The sequence below is a fragment of the Mus pahari genome, chromosome 4 (assembly GCF_900095145.1).
Source record: "Mus pahari chromosome 4, PAHARI_EIJ_v1.1, whole genome shotgun sequence".
NCBI lineage: Eukaryota > Metazoa > Chordata > Mammalia > Rodentia > Muridae > Mus > Mus pahari.
In genome coordinates this window covers 27,384,421-27,404,346 of record NC_034593.1, presented here as the reverse complement: position 1 = coordinate 27,404,346, position 19,926 = coordinate 27,384,421, and the positions used below count along the sequence as shown (strand labels likewise).

Sequence of the window (19,926 nt, the reverse complement as noted above, 5' to 3'; positions counted from 1 at the left end):
AATGCTCACCAATCGTGTCAGGGGGAGGGGGCTGAAGAAGGCTCAGTGCTTAAGAGCACTTGTTGCTCTTCCAGAGAACCCAGCACAAATAGAAAAGCTCATAACCTCTGTAATTCCGTTGTAGGGAGCCAACACCCTCTTCTGGCTTGTGCAGACACCAGGCACTAACTAGTGTGGTGCAGGCGTACATGTAGGTAAATTACCCATATGCATAATTGTTGGCATGAAAGGGACATGGACACCGGTAGTAAAACAGTGACTGCTTTCCCATGTCAAGTAATGGTAAAAAGCAGCGCTGACAGCAGCAAGTCGCAACAGACAAATCCAGAACCCTTCTAGGACAGTAGTGATTTTTATTTAGTTTTGTAGGCCTAAGGTAAAAAGCATAGGCAGTAACTTTTACTAGTCAATAAAGAGTAATTCCACCAACCCCCAGGAGAGCTGGAAAGTACTTACTGAAAGCAACATATTTAGAGAAAATAGACATTCATACAAAATTATAAAATGCCTGTAATAAGAATAAGTGCATTTCAAAGAAAGCACAAACTCATTTAATTTATAGAGCCAGTCAAAGCCTTAAAAAATTTAAGTGGAAATTGAAATATGCAAACATGTATAAACATTCTACAAAAGATGGTCATCTTTTCCTGAGTGTACTAAAGCTACAGACGTGAGGTGACGGGCAGGCAGGGTGGAGCCCTCAAGGGCATTTTCTCTCTACACACTGCTTCCCTCCTTCTTCATATTCCTGTTTGGAAATCCACATCTGTTGAAAGGTACCCTGTAAGATGGGAAGAAACACTGCATAATTATGCCTCACTTTTTATTAGAAGATGGTGCTTTTTACTCATAAATGTCCTTAACTGCTAAACTATTAAAATCCCTCCTCCAAAACATTACTGTCCCCTATTCCTCTGCCTTCCTCTGAGAAAGGCCAGAGACACTGTTTAGCCTGGCCTTTTGGGTCTGAGAGACCACCAAGCCCCTCTATACCTGTTACATGAAAAAGAAATAGGAAGCAGCTGACAAAGGCATGAGGAAGGGTCCTAAGGCAGGAGTGGGACCTCTTTTTTTTTTTTTTTTTCAAGACAAGGTTTCTCTGCATAGCCCTGGCTGTCCTGGAGCTCACTTTGTAGACCAGGCTGGCCTCAAACTCAGAAATCCGCCTACCTCTGCCTCCCAAGTGCTGGGATTAAAGGCGTGTGCCACCACACTCGGCTGTGGGACCTCTTTCTTAGTGGGCACATGCCAGTTACTTCTGGTCCTTTGAGGGGAAATGGGATGCCCTACATCTCACACACTCCAAACTCAAGGTGGACTCCTGTTCAGACCAAGCACAGTGATCTCACTGGGCCTGGATACACAGCCAACTCCTGACAGCCTCTCCAGGAGGTGAGGGAACAACTCAAGAAGAAATGACTCATCAATAATGCAGTGCACCTAAGCCTGCCCAGGGCCAGGACATATTACAAGCGGAGGCTCGACAGCTCCCACTGAAGGGGGCGTCCATGTCGGGTGACTTATTCACTGATGATGCACGTGATGCACCAGACCCAAAGTGCAGTGGTGCAGACCTGTAGTCTCAGCACTCAAGGCTGAGGCAAGAGAGCTCCAAGTTGGAGGCCAGGAGTTGGAGTTGCTGGAGTGGGGAGTTGGGAGTCATTTTTATATGTAGATGGTTCTAAGCAGATATTCCTACTAGGTCCCCACTCATCTGTCAGTTTTAAGTGCAAAGATCAATGAAGCACTGAAATCATTCTTAATATTTTTACTAAATAGTATTTTTAATACAATATTTAAGCCAAATAAGAATCTTGCTTTTAAGTTAAAATTTCTGCTTGTACTGAAAGTTTTTATGACTCAAAATTATAATAAACAACTGTTTCCTGAAAACCCAGAGTGCTGTTCTAGGGAAAAATATATATTTAAACTAGGGAGAGTTACTTGTACCAAGACAGATTTTTATCAGTACGGAATAAATACTAAAAGTATTCTTGAGCCCCAACAAAAAGAACCAGAAAAGATGTAATAATTATTCAGAGAAAAATATGGTGCACTGTTAGATGATAAAACGCTCTTTATAAACTGTTGCACACAATCTCATTCTCAATAGTTCCTCTCGCAAACCAGAGACTGTCGGTGGAATCTTATCTACTAACCAAAGATGCAAGGATGGAGCCTCCAATCCATGAGCTGAACCTCCGCTCCACCGTCGTGTTGTTTGCAATCAGTTTCAACCGCATACTCTACAACAGATGAAGAAGCGTTAGGATACTGGGATAGCCACAAACACCAGCCTGAGAGTTCTAGAGGCATGGTGGAGCATGTGCTTAATCCTAGCACTTGGGACACAGTCAGGCAGATCTCTTAGTTCCAGGCCAGTATGGTCTACATGAGTTTGAGGTCAAATAGGGCTACAACAGCATCCATATCTCACACCCTGTCTGTCTCTCTCACACGTGCGCGCACACACGGAAAAACAAATTAGTTTCACATGGTGTCAAATGGCTAAGCTAATAGTTGGCATGGGTTAGGCTACTTTTCAGGAAAGGTCTTAATGAGTATAGGGTAAGAAAATGAACTATGTGACTCAGAGAACTGGGCAAACACAAGCATGCAACACCACACCAGGTAGGAAGACACACTGGGCTGGAAATACTGAAACCCATGCTCTTAACTTTCGCTGTCAGGAAACCTTTCAATGTCCTCAACATGACACTCCCCTGAGAATTTTCATTCTGCAGCACTAAAGACATTACAGAGCTTGCAGTCTCCTTCCCTTGAACATCTATTAAACATGTTTTATGATGTTCTTTTAATCACTAACACTGTTACTCTGTAATCGCATTTAGAGTTGTAAGACAGGATTTATATATGTACGTAATTTCTTACTGTTAAACATAAATTAACAAAGCAACAAAAACAAAACTTTAAAACTTGCATAGTACAAGGACAGCACTTACAGTTCAAGCACATTACCTCCAAAGGCTCCTAGGTGCTTCATTCATCTTCACTGAAGTCTCCCACCCACCACCCTACCTCCAGAGGTCCTGCTACAGAAACTTGCCCTATCAAAATGCCAGACCACAAGTGACTTTTGATTCATACTGCCTGCCATCCATATTGATACTTCTGCTCAGCAAGGTGGCTCATGTCTGCAACCCCAGCACCCAGGCTGAAGCGGGGCAGAATGCTGAGTCAATCAGCCTGGTCCACAATGGGACAATAACATATGCCCCATCTCAAAACACTAAAACCTTATGCCTCTGTTCTGAACGTGGTATATCGCCCATGCCAGCCTTGAACTTGGGATCTTCCTGCCTCAGCCTTCCAGTAGATGGGATAACAGGATTGTACCACCTGGCCAGGCTCAATACTGTATTCATTTCGCTTTCTTTAGGGTCTTTTCCTTTCCTCCTTACAAATCTGCCTCTAGAAATCATTTAAGGTGTCCAAACAGGCACTCTATGCAACACAAATGTGGACAACCTTCACAGTACATTAGCGTGTGTGGTGACATAGAGCCCAGAACCAGCAAAGTGCTACTATGGGTGTCTGTTCTAGAATGGAACCTTTCTTCTGACAGTTTTCGTTTTAATTACTCCCTTAAGGACAAAAGTTTCTAGATTACTCTTGGGGGTGGGGGATAGGAGCTTATTTAATTATTTTAATTATGTGTATGTATATGCCTATGTGAGCGTATGTGCACATAAGTGCAGGTGTCTGAAGAGGCCAGAGAGGGCACTGGAGCCCAAAGTGGGTTCTGGGAACTCAGGTCCTCTGCAAGAATAGTTGATGCAAGGAAGGCTGCATAACGCCAGCCCCTAATTCACTCCTCAGCAGACCATTCATGCCTGCAGTTATATTTGTTGGCTTTCTATGAAATCCAATGGTCAGAACTTCTACTGCAGGGTCTCCCACACCAGTGGTTCACAACCTCCTTGACTCTTTTGGGTGTTGAATGATGCTTTCAAATCAGGTATTTACATTATGAATCATAACAGAAAAATTATAGTTATGAATTAGCAATGAGAATAATTGTGAGGTGGTCCCAACACGAGGAATTGTATTAAAAGGTCACAGCATTAGGAAGATTGAGAACCACTGCTCTAGACTATTATCTCCAACTATGCAGTATACTGAAGGCAGATGTCAATCATGGAAGTGTATTAATACCCAAATAGTACTTCTGTGTAACATCAGCAGCTAAAACAATTTCTACAGAAACACTTAATACCCTGTTAGCATATTATACCTCATATCCTCGTATTATTAATACACCATGCAAATACCCCTCCAGATTCTCCTCTCCTTTGAAAATTAGCACCATATGTTCTGTGAGTGTATATGTATGTGTGTTCATGTGTGCACACTTATATGTGAATGTATGTATATAAAATAATTTGGAGAGAGATAAAAGACACCGAATTTGACCTCTGGCCTCCAGAGTACATGGGTTAATGTAAACAGCACACATAAACATTTAAAAGAGATTCAAGTAGCAGAAGAGGAACCAATAGGTGTTACATAGGACAAATAGATTATTAATAGATATTACTCATAATGTAAAGGCATACAATATCTATTAAATTCCACTCGGTGAGAATGGACACAACTAAATAACACAAAGAACAGAAAAACTTACTGGTGGAGTTTTCTGAGAAAGCTCTCTATTTAACCTGTCAGTGAAGCTCTGTATTAGCGTGTTTCCTCCTGCTACGATCACACTGCCATAGAGACCCTAGGGGAGAAGCAGAATCATTTCCAGATGTTTCCAGCAATCCCACAGTATTGTTAGGTGCTGGGAATTGGATCCAGCTACCAACTTGTTTTTCCATTTATTTATTTTGTGTATATGTTAGCAAGCCACAGCTTGTATGTGGAAATTAGAAGACACTTTTGGGAGTTAATTCTTTTTCCAGCATGTGGATTCTGAGAATCAAATTCAGGTTATCAGGCCTTGGTGAAAACCACTTTCATGCACTGAGTCAGCTTGCCAGTCCAGAGTCACGAATGTAAAACAATTATTCCTAAACTCATAATTCTTTTTTATGTAAGATTTATTATATATATATATATATACACTATAGCTGTACAGATCGTTGTGAGCTATCATGTGGCTGCTGGGAATTGAATTTAGGACCTCTGCTGGCTCCAGTTGGGTCCGCTCGCTCTGATACAAAGATTTACTATTATATCTAAGTACACTGTAATTGCCAGAAGAGGGCATCAGATCTCATTACAGATGGTTGTTGTGAGCCACCATGTGGTTGCTGGGATTTGAACTCAGGACCTTCAGAAGAGCAGTCAGTGCTCTTAACCACTGAGCCATCTCACCAGCCCCAAATTCATAATTCTTATTGGCAGACAGCTACTAATATTAGAGGTACATTTTAAAATAGTATTCATCTTTGTTCATCTGAAAAGTCATGATATTTTAAATTAGGCAAAGTTTTTTCATGATCATGACAGATGATACTCTCTGGAAACATTCCTAGCCAAAATGCTTTCTCTTTTATAGAAATGTTGCAACTTTTTTTAGAATACAGGCTGAACTTCCCAAATAAAAACAACTTCATACTCAGAAGGAATGTATTTACTTATACTTTGCATGTATTTATCAAAATGTAAATGTCAGCCTGCCTTTTTAACTGGCTCTGTTCTTAGCTTTAAAACCTACTCCAGCTGAGCAGTGGTGGCGCACGCCTTTAATCCCAGCACTCGGGAGGCAGAGGCAGGCGTATTTCTGAGTTCGAGGCCAGCCTGGTCTACAGAGTGAGTTCAAGGACAGCCAGGGCTACACAGAGAAACCCTGTCTTGAAAAACCAAAACAAAACAAAAAACAAAACAAAACAAAAACCTACTCCAAGCATCTAAGTCATCGAAATTTTGGAACAGAAAATGATCTCAATAAAAAGTTCCACTCTTACGAGTATATAATTCTCTGCCTTTAAGTGACCTTGCATAATACAACACCAACACTTAGAGCAGAGAATGAGCTCAGTGAGCTACAGGTGCTCACTGTGCACATCTGGACATGAGTTTGATCCCTGGAATCCATGTGACAGTATAGACACTCAACGCCACAAAATTGTCCCTCCATACACACACTCACACACACACACATCCACACACCAAAAAAAAAAAAACTAAACTATTACTTCCACTATCCTAGAAGTGTAATAGACTGATAAGTCACTTGAAAGAAATTATTTCTTTGGTCACCCAAAAAAGAAATAATTTTTGTGAGTATGGTGTTTACACACATCTATTCGCATCATACTTTAAGCAAAGTAACTTGAAAACCAAGATATTATGTGTATGTAGATTATAAACTAAGTGGATTATGAAATAATATATAGCTTAATAAATTATAACATGAGTATATATAATCAATTTGATATAAGCAAATTAACTTGAAAACCAAGATATGTGAATTATAAACTAAGTGTATTATGAAATAATCTATAGCTTAATAAATTATAATATAGATGAGTATATTATATAATCAATTTGATATAGTATCAACAGTTTAAAACTTGACATAGCAGAACAAATACAAAAATCATCTAATACAATCCACGTTAAAGTTGTGCACTTAAACCACACTTTTCTGAATACTACAAGTAAAAGTCAAGAAAAATCATTAACTTCTATGTATCCTGATTTTCTACATTGTAGGAAATCTGGAGTAGCAATGACCAAAGAAATTTTGTGAGGGTAAAGCATTCTAAGTACTCCGCTGTGTCCAATCCAGCAGCCACAAGCCATGTTCACAGAAGAGCTGGTGCACTTAAGGAGCTCAGCTGACTGGTCCTATCAGTTTGCCCACCTCCTTCCAGGTGGTTATAAACAGCCCTTACAGCCAGTGGCCAAGGCTGCAAACCAAATTTGGGGCATTTCAGTGCTCTAAGAGATAGTAACCAGTAGAGACTGGCACTTACTGGTCTGATGTCGATGTCACACATTCCAACGCTGGTTGTGACGACGTGACTGACTCCCAGCATCGTGTTCCCAGACAGTCCCTAGAACGAGAATGCAGGTGTCCACACAGAAAACCCACTGGCAAATTGAGTCTTATCTAGGCTTTTTAATCTCTTAATTAAATTCTCGACACAAGAGAAGTCACACCAATTCTGAAATTAGCTTTCACACCTTTACGTTGGAAGGGTCAAATAATCCTTCAGGAATTTTCAGCCGCTCTGCACCAAAATCACAATTGTAACCATTGGGGAACTCGTAGTGAACAGTTGGCATCTGTGCAGCCACTCTAAAACGGAAACAGCATTTCACAGAGAGCAAACAACTCTGTTCAAAATTATAATCCACTTATAAGGAGCTACCAATCTCTGAGAAACTAGAGTACAAACACCCAAGAGCAGTACTCAGAATATACTTTATGTTTTCAGGCTAACACAGTCGACTACCCTTTAATATTTAAACAAACAAAAGCCCTTATTTCCGAAGTACAGTACACAGATAGAAAACGTACTGTTCGTCGTAGGTGGAATCTGACACCTGAAGAACGGAAGCTTGAAAATCTTGGATGACGCACTGTGGACAGAGGAAGTTAGGAACCAGGTGGGACTCTTTGTAATGTGCACTGTATGTGACAAACTACAGAATGGCATCAGACCACTTTCTCACAGTTGAGTCATTTGGAGAGGGCAACTCTTCTAAAGGCTAGCATCAGCATACCTAATTCTACAGTTACATGGGAACTTAGAATCTATAGCAAAAAGTAAATGTATTTCTACAATTATAATTAAACAAGTTATTTCAATTACACCACTTATGGGACAATAACAAAAGATTAAAAACAACCAGGAACCTGCACTACTGCCCCACCAAACTAAACCAGTTTCAGAACATCATTCTTTTCCTTAAAAGTAACCTGATTTATTATCTATCTATCTATCTATCTATCATATCTATCTATGGTTTTTTGATACAGGGTTTCTCTGAGTATCCCTGACTGTCATAGAACTCATGCTGTAGAGCAGGCTGGCCTCCAACTCAGACATCCGACTGCATCTGCCTCCCAAGCACTGGGATTGAAGGTGTATGCCACCACCACCCAGTAACTTGATTTTAAAGGAGAGATTTATCACCTGAATATGACATACTGACTCGTCATATCTCAGAAATTTCTAGTGACTGCTGTGAAATGAACATGACCTACAGGTTGATATGGAAAAATTCCAAGAATTTTCCATGTTCTAGTACATAGACCATTGGGTGCAACATGCTCTCAGAATAAACTAAGTTAATTATGGTTTTCATATCCTTTTACAATTAGAAATTAGTATGTATCTATGAGATGGCAATATACTGACCTCTCACCTACATAGGTCTACACATGGAGACAGGTTTCCAGCAGTCTCACTGGCCCACTACTGGAGCGATCACGCACACTTTTTTATGTTTGATAAATGCTAAGGAAGAAATCACACCTAACCTATACTAAGTTCTACACAAACTGGAACTATTTTCTCAACAGCAACAGTATAAAGTAGCATGCCTACTTCTACCCTAAAGCCAAAGCCTGTCCCACTTCTTCACACTGCTGGGAAGCAGCTTGTTTGTATGGACTGTTTCAATAATATGGAAAGTGCTCCCCACCCCAAGCTATTCCTTTTGTCAGATATTTTTAAAAAAACATAACATGGCTGTCTCTGCCCAATCCCAAGGCAGCCCACTTGTCCCTCCAGGTTAACAAATCTCCTCTGTGTTGTTTTAAAAAAAAAAAAAATTCCTTGGACACAACACTTTATAAAGAGAGTTAAGGGTGACTTACGTTGCACATGTAATTGTGCCAAGACCTTGTAACCTGGGGAAGTTTCTCTTTTCTTTTCCAGTTGGCTGGAGAGCCTTCTCGAACAGCCTCCTGAGAACACCAAGAGCACAAGCTGAGACTTCAGGAGCCAGGGGAGGAGGCAAAGGCAGGTCTCACTAAGGAACGGCAGTGCTGCTTACTTTTGATGCAATCATGTAGGGAGGAATGAGTTCTATGTTCATTTCCTGGAAGAGTTCTCTGCACTGCATGGTAATGAAGTCTCCAGCAAGAGGGGATTTCACAATGCCTGAGAACCAAATCAAACAAGGCTGAAGGAACCGAAAGTCTCAATTCCTTGGAACTGAATATATTTACACAGGAATAAGTTTCTTTTAGTAGATTAAGCTATCATTTTAAAGAGTAAAGCCATGCATTTGAAACATATTACTTGGAAATGGATGTGCTCCAATAAAATTCCTTGTCTGTCTTCACTATCTATGTCAAGACCAGGAAAGTCACCTTGTGCCCTCATTAAGCAGTTACCTTGTTGAAGGACATAGCCATCGTGGACTGGAATCGCAGTGGTGTGGGTAGCTCCACTGTCCAAAATCAGTCCAGTAGAACGACCATTAGCAAATCTAGTTTAAAGCATTAAGGAAAATGAAGTATCGAACCTCCTAGAATAGTACTGATTAAGAAAAGCTGGCTCTTGTCATGTTTAAGTCAGTTTATTAAACAGACGTTATCATTTACATGTGTAAAAGCATGTCTAGGGATAAAAACTGGTGTAAATAATTACTCTGTCTTGAAAAAAAACTTGCACAGGCACGACTCCCAGAATGGTTTCTTCTTTAATTAAGCTGCTTAAAATGAGCATATTGAAAACCTCTACAACTGATCAAAAGGCTTACAATAAATTGAAACATTTTTAACAACATTTACAAAAACCAGACAAGAACAGCGAGAGACCGTGACAGCTCGGGTGGAGAGCTCTGGAGGAGCACTGTAGGTACGGCAGCTAGGTGGCAGTCCCTGCCCTACCCCAGGCAGACTCAGCAGCTGGTCAAAGAGCAGATCCCACTTCCCTCAGCGGCATGCTACAGGCCTGTATGAACTGGGCTTTTCACTGGCGGCTCGACTACTTGCTGAGCATTTACCATGTCTCTGCCGGGAAGGGTGTCTTGTTTAGAAAAACAGAGGGCAGTTTATCTGCAAAAAGAAAAGCTTAGAATGTCCTAGAAAGATATAGAAAAAAAACCCACCCAACCTGTTCCTGGCCCCCAGGTTCCTCCAACAGCAACCTGGGGGAGGATGTGGATGGAGCAGGAGCAAGCAGGAAATACAAGACACACAAGAACACAGTGAGCTCACAACTACAGCCAACAGAGCCCCACAGTAGGGCAGAGAAGGACCATGGAGAACCATGCTGACTCAACACAGAATGACTTTACAAAGATTTCATAAGTGCCAGGGACACACAGAAACACAAGAATCTGCCAGCTGCACATCGGACAAAGGTTTACTATCTAGAGTACTTAGAAAACTAGACCAGAAAGAAAAGCAACCTAATCAATAATATAGCCCAATGAAATGAATACATAGCTCTTAAAAGATGGCCAATGGCCAATAAATGTGAGAAAAGGCTTAACACCTTTAAAGCTATCATGAAAATACAAATTAAAACCACAATGAGATTTCATCTCATCCTAATCAGATTGTCTGTCCACAAAAAAACAGATTAACAGAAGCTGCTGAGAAAAGAGACCTCACTGCTGGTGGTAATGGAAATCAGTCCAGCTACTATGAAATCTGTAAAGAGGATCCTCAAAAAATTAAAGTCACTACTCAGGATCCAGTCAGACCTACTAAATCTATGCCAAACGAAGGATGTCAGCACAGCCAGCAGATGCTGCACACCTTGCTCTTCACAGCACTGCTTGTAACAGCCAAGTCCCAAAGTCAGCTCAGGCAGGGCTCATCATCTTCTGGAGAGAATGCGGTGTACTCTCATGCTGCCATTCTGCTTAGCCAGAGGAATGAAATAATGCCGCCTACCCAGACACTGCAGATCAGGTCAGTGACACAGGGAAGCAAACACTGCATGCACGGGGTCTCTGCAAATCCAAGAACCCCTCAGATACACTAAGAGCACAGGCACTGGCACATGTGCACTGCCCCAACCCCAGCCTCAGCCCAAAGCTGGACGGCAGAGTGGGAGACAGCAAAGAGGGGCAGGGGAATCTAAGCAGAGGAAGTGGGTGAATGTGGTCACCCACTTGAAGGAAATGCTTGATATACTTCTTGAAGACTGTCTTTATAAAACCCAACACTGCATACAATGATTCAAAAGGGGGGGGGGGGTGCCTAAAAACCTCAGATAGGTAAAAAGCTAGAAAACACTTCTTCCTCTAATGTCTTACACACACCGAGAAAAGCTGTCTTATAGTTTAAGGATACGCTGTCAAAACTGCAGTTTTGCAAAGGAAGAATGCAGGGATGCTGTAGTGCTCAAACATCAACTCTGTCAGTTTCTCTCTCTTCGCCCTGGTGTTCCACTGGAGAAAGGAGGAAGGACCCGGGTTACTCACTGAGCAGTACTTAAAGCAGTGACTCACTTCATACTACATTACAGCATTACAGAGCCGTATTGGCAAGAAAAAGATAGAGAAAGAAAGAAAGAAAGAAAGAAAGAAAGAAAGAAAGAAAGAAAGAAAGAAAGAAAGAAAGAAAGAAAGAAAGAAAGAAAGAAATAGAAGTTCCTTTCTTAAAAAAAAAAATCATAAATTAAACTCTATTATTCAACAGGTAAAAACTGTTAGTTGCTATGAGTTCTAGAAATAAAGACTTTCCAAATCACAAGAAAATGAAAACATTCTTAAATATTAAATCTAGTAACCAAAATCCTAAATATGAATTTTCAAACACCAAATCATCCATCCCACTTGTTAAAAAGGTAGAAAACACTTCTTCCTCTAATGCCTTACACACACCGAGAAAAGCTCGGTGTGTGGTACTCACAAAGCTAATTATTTATTTGCTGAAATAATGTAATAACCATAATCAAAATTAATCTTTCCTTAACTTTCCAAACTCAAAATATAAATTTTGATGACTCTTTAAAAGAAAACAGGGAGCCAGCAAGGTGACTGAGCAGGTAAATCCTGCTGTGTCCCAATCCTGACAACCTTAGTTAGAGCCTGGGATCCACACGGTAGAGAGCAGGAATACCTCCGGCTGCTGTGTGACCTCTACATGTGCGCCTGGCCATGAGCGAGCACCTTTGTGTGTGTATATACACAGATGATAAACTAGTAAGTAAGTGTATGTTTTTCTAAAAAGAAAAATAAAATCTTCAAATGAGCAGAAAGTGAAGGAAGAAAATGAACATCCACTTCGAAACTAGAAGAGAAAGTGGTCTCACCGGTGCTTCCGACATGAGAACAGGATGCAGGCTGGCTTCAGATTTGACATGCATCTTGTATGTATGATCCAAAATGGCCTGGAAACTATCCCAGTCTTCAACTAGAACATAAGAGTCAGAGCCTGAAACAAGGCTTAGCTGATGAATGAATGAGCATCATCTAAGACAACAAGACTGCTTCTATGACTTCCAGTTAATATCTCAATATACACAATCTACTGTGTAACACAGCACTTTACACAACAGGCCAGTATTGTACTCTGCATATAGAATCTCGTTTTGGTTCTTACAGGCAGGCCTCAGATGTACCCCAAATATAAATGGGGTACCTAACAGACACCTAGTTCTTGCTAGAGGCCATTTGGGTGATCAGAACAGGACAGAGGACAGCGGAAAGCAGCTCATAGGCTAGACACAATTATATCTGGAGCTAGGAAGAAAACAAAAAGCAAAAAACATACTATGTGTTAGAAAAATAAGGATTTAAAGGAATTAAAAAAAAAGAAATCCAGAATAGCTAGGCATGGCATTGCACACCTTTAATCCCAGCACACAGTACTTGGGAGGCAGAAACAGGCAAGTCTCCATGAACTCAGGGCCAGCCAGGACAACAGAGCTGGGCCTTGTCTCAAAAAACAAAACAAAAACTGGCATCCCATCAACCTGCTCATGAGTCACTAGTTAACTGGTGACACTTCCATTGAACAATATTACCAATTAAATGTGACCTTTGAGCCGGGCGTGGTGGCGCACGCCTTTAATTCCAGCACTCAGGAGGCAGAGGCAGGCAGATTTCTGAGTTCGAGGCCAGCCTGGTCTACAAAGTGAGTTCCAGGACAGCTGGGGCTATATGGAGAAACCCTGTCTCGAAAAACAAAAACAAAAACAAAAACAAAGTGACCTTTGACCTTACTTGGTACTACTGATTTCAATGGTTTACAAATGTTTTCTCCACAGTCCATATGATTTTTGTTTTTTTTAAGTCTGTGGACTTCAACAGTAGCTGGGACGTATGCCTCCCTTGGGGAAATCTCAACCCACCTCTGAGAACACTGGCCTTGACTTGACTCTGAGTCTTAAACTTCTCTTGAGTTTTCCCCACCCCTAATTTAAGGATGTCATTCTCCTTCCTGAGCACTCACCTCAACTGGTTAAACACTGGGCAAGTTTCCCACAGAGAGCCCATTCTTAACCTCTTACAAGTTCCACGACCTGTCTGGGTCACACAGTGTAATTCCACACCTTCAGTGTTTCCCCATAACTTTTAGCTGACCTGCATACTAGATCATAACCAATGTCCCATACACTCTGAGGTCAGGCCACTCACTTGCTGTATGGGAGGGCACAGCAAACCTGACCCTGCACTGGTGTCCAGGCACTCAACTAGTCTACAGTTCCCTGCACTGATGTGGCTTATGTTGATCACTGCTTCTGTCCTATGTTTCCACACCTTTCATGTATGACAGGCAGAGGTGGTCCTATGTGACCAGCCCTCAAAGCCTTACAGAGCCTTGCTGAGGTCCTTGGTAGACAATGCATGCACTGTTACGCTAAGCAGCTGAGGCAGGAGCACGCTGTATGCCATCCACAGTGAGAAGACCTGGGTCTCCTCTGGATTTCATCCCCTTTCCCTTTTCCTTGGATGCTATCCTCATGTGTCTTCAGTGTGGTCACATGAGTCCTCCTATGAATAGGTTACCTCAGAGTTTTATCCAGAGACAATAACATTTATTTCTGCCTGCCTCCCCCTTTTAATTCTTATTTTAGTGAAGATTATCATTGATTCATCACCTCAACCAAAACTCTAGGCAACCTTACTTCTCCTGTCCTTTCTGCTGCCTCAATCTCCTAGTGCCGCCTGCCACCTGGATCCTCAAAAGCCACTTCAGGACCTCTGTTCTCATTCCCATAAGAAACCTTCCCCTCTATTACAGCCCTGTCTCCAGTGCATCCCTCCAGCAGATTCTACGTACTGTCAGCGAGTCTTTCAGAGTGGCAAAGGTGACCGAGCACGCTGCGCCTTACGTAATTTCCACAGGCCAGCTTTCAGCGACTATCTCAGCATGCTCCAGAGGAAGACCACGTTCTCTGCCTACCTTTCCTGCAAGTGACCTAACACACACAATGCTGCAGCCATGTCTATAAAGCATTTCAAAGGTATTCCCCTCACGACTCCCATCTCATTACACAAGCTAGTGTTTTTCTGCTTTTCTCAGCCTTGATGGCCAGTTGAATTCCTATCCATGGCTTACGACTCAGCAGCTATCTCCTTTATGAACTCTGAGCCCACTGTTTCCTGATCACGCCCACATAGCTCTTAACCATGTACCTAGCATATAGTTTTCTGTGCATACACCAAACTCTCCTAATTGAGTTTAAGGGAAAGAAACACTTCTTATACATTTTTGTATTCTCATTATCCAAAATATTACTTTATGGAGTAAAAACAAACAAACACTTGTTCATCTTGTAAGACGTTGCTGATTACAGTCAATTCATACCCATGCCGTTCTTGAGTGGTGAGATGGCCTCCATGTTCTCCCTGGGCACGCGGAGGGCATTGGTGTCTATGTAGTAGGTGGGCCCACCCTGCTTGCCTTTGTCACCATCGATCTCCATCATCGTGCTTCCGTCATCCCTCTCCAGCACCACACCAATAGCCGTGGGGAAATCAACCTAGGACGTTAAAACATAGTGGGAAGGATCATCTGCTCTCGGGAGAGGCTGTTTCCAGTGTCTACTGTCATTTTTGCTTTGAGGTGCTGCTTGAATTTAATTTTGCACAGATGACTCTTGCCTACCCAAGTAATTCATATCACTGTTCTTACCTTAGGGCAGTCCTCGCCAGCATAACCAGCCCTCACTGTGTATGATCCAATGTCAAAAACAAGAGCGCCAACTTCATCTGAAGAGATTAAAAGAGAATTGCATACACCTTTAATCCCAGTGAGGGAGGCAGAGGCAGACAGATCTCTGGGTTCCAGGCCAAACTGGTCTACAGAGCTAATTCTGGGACAGCCAGAACTACACAGAAAAACTCTTGTCTCAACAAAGGACATATTTTATGTATATACAATGAGAATATTTAAAACTTTGTAAAAATCCATTACATTCACACATCCTTAGCTGAATCTAGTTTTTACCATTGTTGTTTTGAGACAGGGTCTCTCTATGTGATCTTACTTGTCACAGAACTCACAAAGTTCTGTCTCTGACTCTCAAATGGATTAAAACTATGCACCACCATGTCTGGCATGAACCTAGTATTAAATACACCTTCAAGATTTATTTAATTAAAATATGGTGAGTCATACCCTGTTTGTCAGTGGAGGTTTCACAGGAAAGCCATGGTACAGTGACAGCGGGTAGTGGTCTCCTTACTAAAGGGACTAGTTACAAACATCTATAGTCCAGGTACAGAAGGATGAGCAAAGGACTGCCCTCATAATCCTTAAACTGAGGAAACAAGAAGAAACTGTTCTTCTGAGGTTTCTGCTGAGAGCTGTGGCAACAGCTGAATGATGCACAGAGCTAAGCTGCCCATTCAGGGAGGGAGGACCAAGCTCAGATTCCAACTTCCAGGAAGACTCTATAATCCTGCATCCAAATTGGGACATTTTAACTTGGGTGGGGAGCACCAGCTTTTCACAGTTTTTTTTGTTTTTGTTTTTGTTTTTCGAGACATGGTTTCTCTGTATAGCCCTGGCTGTCAGCTTTTAACAATTATACTAGAACAAAAAGCACGGGCAAGAAGTATGGTTACCCTACCATCACCAAATCAAAGTTCAAAGCTCAAACCTGAGGCTGAGAAAGCCCAGAGGCCATCTCTACAGGCACAGGAAGGGTACAAATGACAGCAAGGGAATCTGGTGGCACAATTCAAACAAACAAACAAACAAAAAACGAAAGAAAAATAAAAACCACCCAATACATCCTAGTACAATTTCATCAATTATGGGAAATTATGTTTTGTTTCATGAAATGGAGAAACTCAGCAAATATGAAAACTGGAGCGCATGGAAATTAGAGTGTAATTTGTACAAGCCAAGTAAAAAGCATTTAATGAAGGTATCATTTAAGTTACACATTCCAGACATTAGGAGACAGTTCAGTGGTGAGAAAAAGCTGGCAATCTTTTTCAGTCTAATTTAGAAAAAAGCCTCCATTTATATTTTCCAAATACTACACCCCAAACAGCTGGCCACCTGGGATAATGCACTTGGGTTTCTCAGTGCTAGTTTGTCAGTGGGATCCCCCCACTGACAAAACTTAAAATTTAAAACACTAGTCCTACTTACCTACATCACTCAACTGCTAAGGCCTTAAGAAAAGTTCTTCTATTTCTCTAGTTAAAGCCAATCTATGCCCAATCTATGCAGTTGAGTGCTAGCTACACCGAGGTACCCAAGGAGAATCACAGAGCTATTTAGTTTAGACATACCCAGTTTGGAGAAATTCATACTTTAAAAGGAGATGCATAGGCAACTGTTTGAATGAAAATGTCTCCTATAGAGTCTGATATGTAAACATCTGGGCCCCGGTTGGTGGTACCATCTGCGGAGCTTTAGAAGATGTGGGCCTTGATGTAGGAAGCTGTCACTTTGAGTTTAAAGCCCCCACCATTTCCAGTTTGCTCTCTGTTTTTCATGCTTGAGGTTGGACATGTGAGCCCAGATTCCTGCCCCGCCACCATGCCTGCTGCTACCAGCCATGCATCCCTCAAACTGGACTCTTATCCCTCTGGAATCATAAGCTAAAGTAAACTCTTTCTTCTAGAAGTTGTTTTTGTTTGTTGTTGTTGTTGTTGTTTTTTAATCACAGCAACTGAAGAGCGACTAATACACTATGTGAGATGGATAATTTACTAACTTCTCTGCCCAAGTTTAATCTGCAAGATGTATTTAATACTTATCTCATACGCTAGTAGAACTAAATGTCTTCAGTGTTTTAATGCATAAAAGCACTTATAGTGCTGACAAACAATAAGCACGATAAATATTAGCTAACGGTAATTATTACTGTCACACTTCTTGCCAGGGAAAAAGACTACAGTTCCTAGCGAAACTACGCTAGTTCATTCTTACAAAACCCTACACAGCGGTTAAAACGAGTGGGCACAGATCTACTGACTCAAGGCAGATATAAATATGTTAGTGTAAGGATACTATTTACTTAACTCATGATGGGTGCGTGTTACCTGTACACGGCAGAGAAAGGAATGCCCCTGCCTCACCCCAGAAGCAATTTGCTCCCAACTCACAAAAGTCTTTAAACTTTGAGCTGGCTGTTTAACTCTTCCCAATATTTTCTTCTTCGTTAACGTGAGGGATGGCAGCACCATTTCCTGTCAACATCCACCCCAGAGAAGAGTCTCGAAGCTAGTTAACTACCCTTAAACAAAACAGTGCTTAGAAGCTCTGTTTTCGTAACCGCCGATCTAGAAAAGGCTCCCGCCCAGCCTGTACCTCAGAGCTCCGCTCATCTGTGGACCGAGCACGCCTGGAACGATGTCCAGTCTGTAACGGCTGCAGAACCCGCAACACCGGGCGCCACTCGCACCCAATGCCCACCCCGGGGGCTCGGAACCTCCGCGAGCTGCCCGGGACCAACGCGCGGCGGAACCGGTCCAGCGAGGGACCCGGCGTGCCAGGGGCTGCCATCGGAGTCCAGCCGGTTCTAGAGCCCCAGGGGTAAGACGCGCCAAGGCCCTTCCCTGAGGCCATCTCGGAGCAGCGACGGGACAAGCCGGAAACCTACTGCGCGCCGGCCCTGGGTCCGAAGAGGAGGAGAGGCTGTGGCCCATACGGGGACCGGAAGCACCGGCCAAAGACCGGAAGGGCCCGCCGAGGACCGGAGGGAAACGGAAGCGACTAGGGACCGGGCCGGTCGTTCCGGTCCGCACGCCCCCGAGGCGCCGCTGCGCTCACTCACCTCCGCCGTACACGCCGCCGCTCATGGCTACTGTCGGGCGGGGACTGGCCGAAGACTACCGGACGAAAGATAACAGCGGCGCGACTCCTCTCCCCGGGAACGCTGGCCCCGCAAGCCTGCAACTTCCAACGCCGCCCCCCTCCGGCAACAAAGCAGCGGCCGCACGCCCGTTGCACAGCCACTCTTGCTGGTTTCTCGTATCGACCAATGACAAGGGGCCCGGCTTAGGCTTTAGCCAATCAGAGTGTGGCGCTGCTGCATCCCCGCGCGGTTTAGCCGTCTTAGCCAATGGGAGGCACCCAGAGGGGCGGGGAGAGGGAGAAGCGACGGAAGAAGGGAAGGTGTTGGGGTACGGGCAGGAGGGGGCGGAGCTTCGTGGGCGGGTGAGGTGGGTGGGGCTTCGCGAGCGGGGCGGTGGGGTGGACGGAGCTTCCCGGAGCAGAGAGTGGGTGGAGCTGTGCTTCGCGCGCGAATAGAGTGGGAGGAGTCTTGGATGGGCGGGGCGAGTGGGAGGGGCTTTGTGCGGGAGTGGGCCGGGTTTCGAGAGTGAGTTAATTAGGAACTGGGAATTTACAGGCTTGCCTCGGGCCATCAACCTCTCCAAGGATGGCTGCTCCCCAGGAGCCAGGAGAACTTAGGCAGAGAAAGGCGAGTGCTAGTGCAAGGAATCTGGAATTTGAGTTAGTTACCTGGTAGAGATCCCTGGCCTTTGATTGTGATGAATTCGGATTTTTTTTTTAAAGCAGAAAAACTTCAACTAACATTTAGACTTGAAAAAGAAATGTGCAGCCGGGCATGGTGGCTCACGCCTTTAGTCCCAGCACTCCGGAGGGAAAAGCAGGTGGGTTTCTGAGTTCAAAGCCAGCCTGGTCTACAAAGTGAGCTCCAGGACAGCCAGGGCTATACAGAGAAACCCTGTCTCAAAAAAAAAAAAAAAGAAAGAAAGAAAAGAAATGGCATATCAGATATAATAATAGGATCCATCATTTTTTTTAAAATGGCTATTTATAGTAAAAGACAGTATATTTTTCCAGCTAGATTTAGATATCATTTAAAAATCAAGACTTCAGTTTCATTTTTGTGAAAATCATTCACCAAGCAGGTGGAGCACCATTCAAGGAAACATCCATTTGTAAATATCTCCCCAATCCATGTCTACTGTTCTTAGTCCACATTTCTATCAGTGTTGTCCAGAACACTGTCTTTTCTTACCCCAAATTGCTGCAACAATTTGTCCCTCTGCTTCTCTGGGCTTTAGATAGCTTGATCTATATAACCAAAGGCCCAAACCAGACGTGCCATTCCAAAGCTCAAGTGTAATGTAGCTCTGTAACTGGTAGCAGTGCTTAAATTGAAGTGTCTAGGGTCTAGACACATAGGGGTTACTTGTAACCTTAGGAGGGTTAAATAAACTCTCATCCATTTCCATGCCATCAAGGTGGCACAAATTGACCTGTCATAGGATCAGAAATAAGGCTAGTAAGAAAACGCTTTCCCGTTCACTTGACACTGTGTGCTGTGAGCTGACAATGATGGTTTCGATTTGGGTTTTTTTGAGAGAAGGTCTCGCTGTGTAGGTCAGGCTTAGTCTCTAAGCTGTAATCCTCCTGCCTCTGCCTCCTGAGTACTGGAATTATAGGCACATGCCACCATGTGTATTAAAATTTTAAATGATTCAAAATCATTTTTAAGAATGCTCTGATACTCCCATGTCAGAAACCTTGTGCTGTGTTTTACTGAGCAGAGCCAAGCTTATTCACAGCTGTGCCTGAGGTTATGTGCCTGGTTAAGGCGTAGA

The 19,926-nt window shown here is 42.9% G+C and overlaps 1 protein-coding gene across 2 annotated transcripts; it reads right to left on the bottom strand.

Moving 5' to 3' along the window:
* Window positions 1-333: 333 nt before the first annotated feature.
* Window positions 334-18,464, bottom strand: Actl6a (actin like 6A). 2 transcript variants are annotated; one of them, XM_021195435.1, is made up of 14 exons: window positions 18,129-18,464; window positions 15,026-15,102; window positions 14,699-14,873; window positions 12,198-12,298; window positions 11,234-11,331; window positions 9,320-9,414; window positions 8,977-9,083; window positions 8,798-8,887; window positions 7,493-7,554; window positions 7,156-7,270; window positions 6,945-7,025; window positions 4,646-4,741; window positions 2,160-2,246; window positions 334-781 (listed from the first exon to the last, which is right to left on the bottom strand). In XM_021195435.1, exons 1-14 carry the CDS (start codon window positions 18,151-18,153, stop codon window positions 701-703), a joined length of 1,290 nt encoding a protein of 429 aa, XP_021051094.1. In that variant the 5' UTR covers window positions 18,154-18,464; the 3' UTR covers window positions 334-700. The 2 variants fall into 2 exon arrangements, with proteins under 2 accessions (XP_021051094.1, XP_029393379.1); XM_029537519.1 differs by lacking the exon at window positions 18,129-18,464 and adding an exon at window positions 17,663-17,756.
* Between the last annotated feature and the right edge of the window lie 1,462 nt (window positions 18,465-19,926).

Excerpts from the sequence above, each read along its gene's own strand:
- Actl6a (XM_021195435.1), bottom strand. The coding sequence starts at position 18,153 with ATGAGCGGCGGCGTGTACGGCGGAG. Across the intron at positions 9,415-11,233 it reads AAAACTGCAGTTTTGACAGC|ATTTGCTAATGGTCGTTCTA; the intron begins GTATCCTTAAAC and ends GCTTTAAACTAG. Across the intron at positions 9,084-9,319 it reads TGGCTATGTCCTTCAACAAG|GCATTGTGAAATCCCCTCTT; the intron begins GTAACTGCTTAA and ends TTTGGTTCTCAG.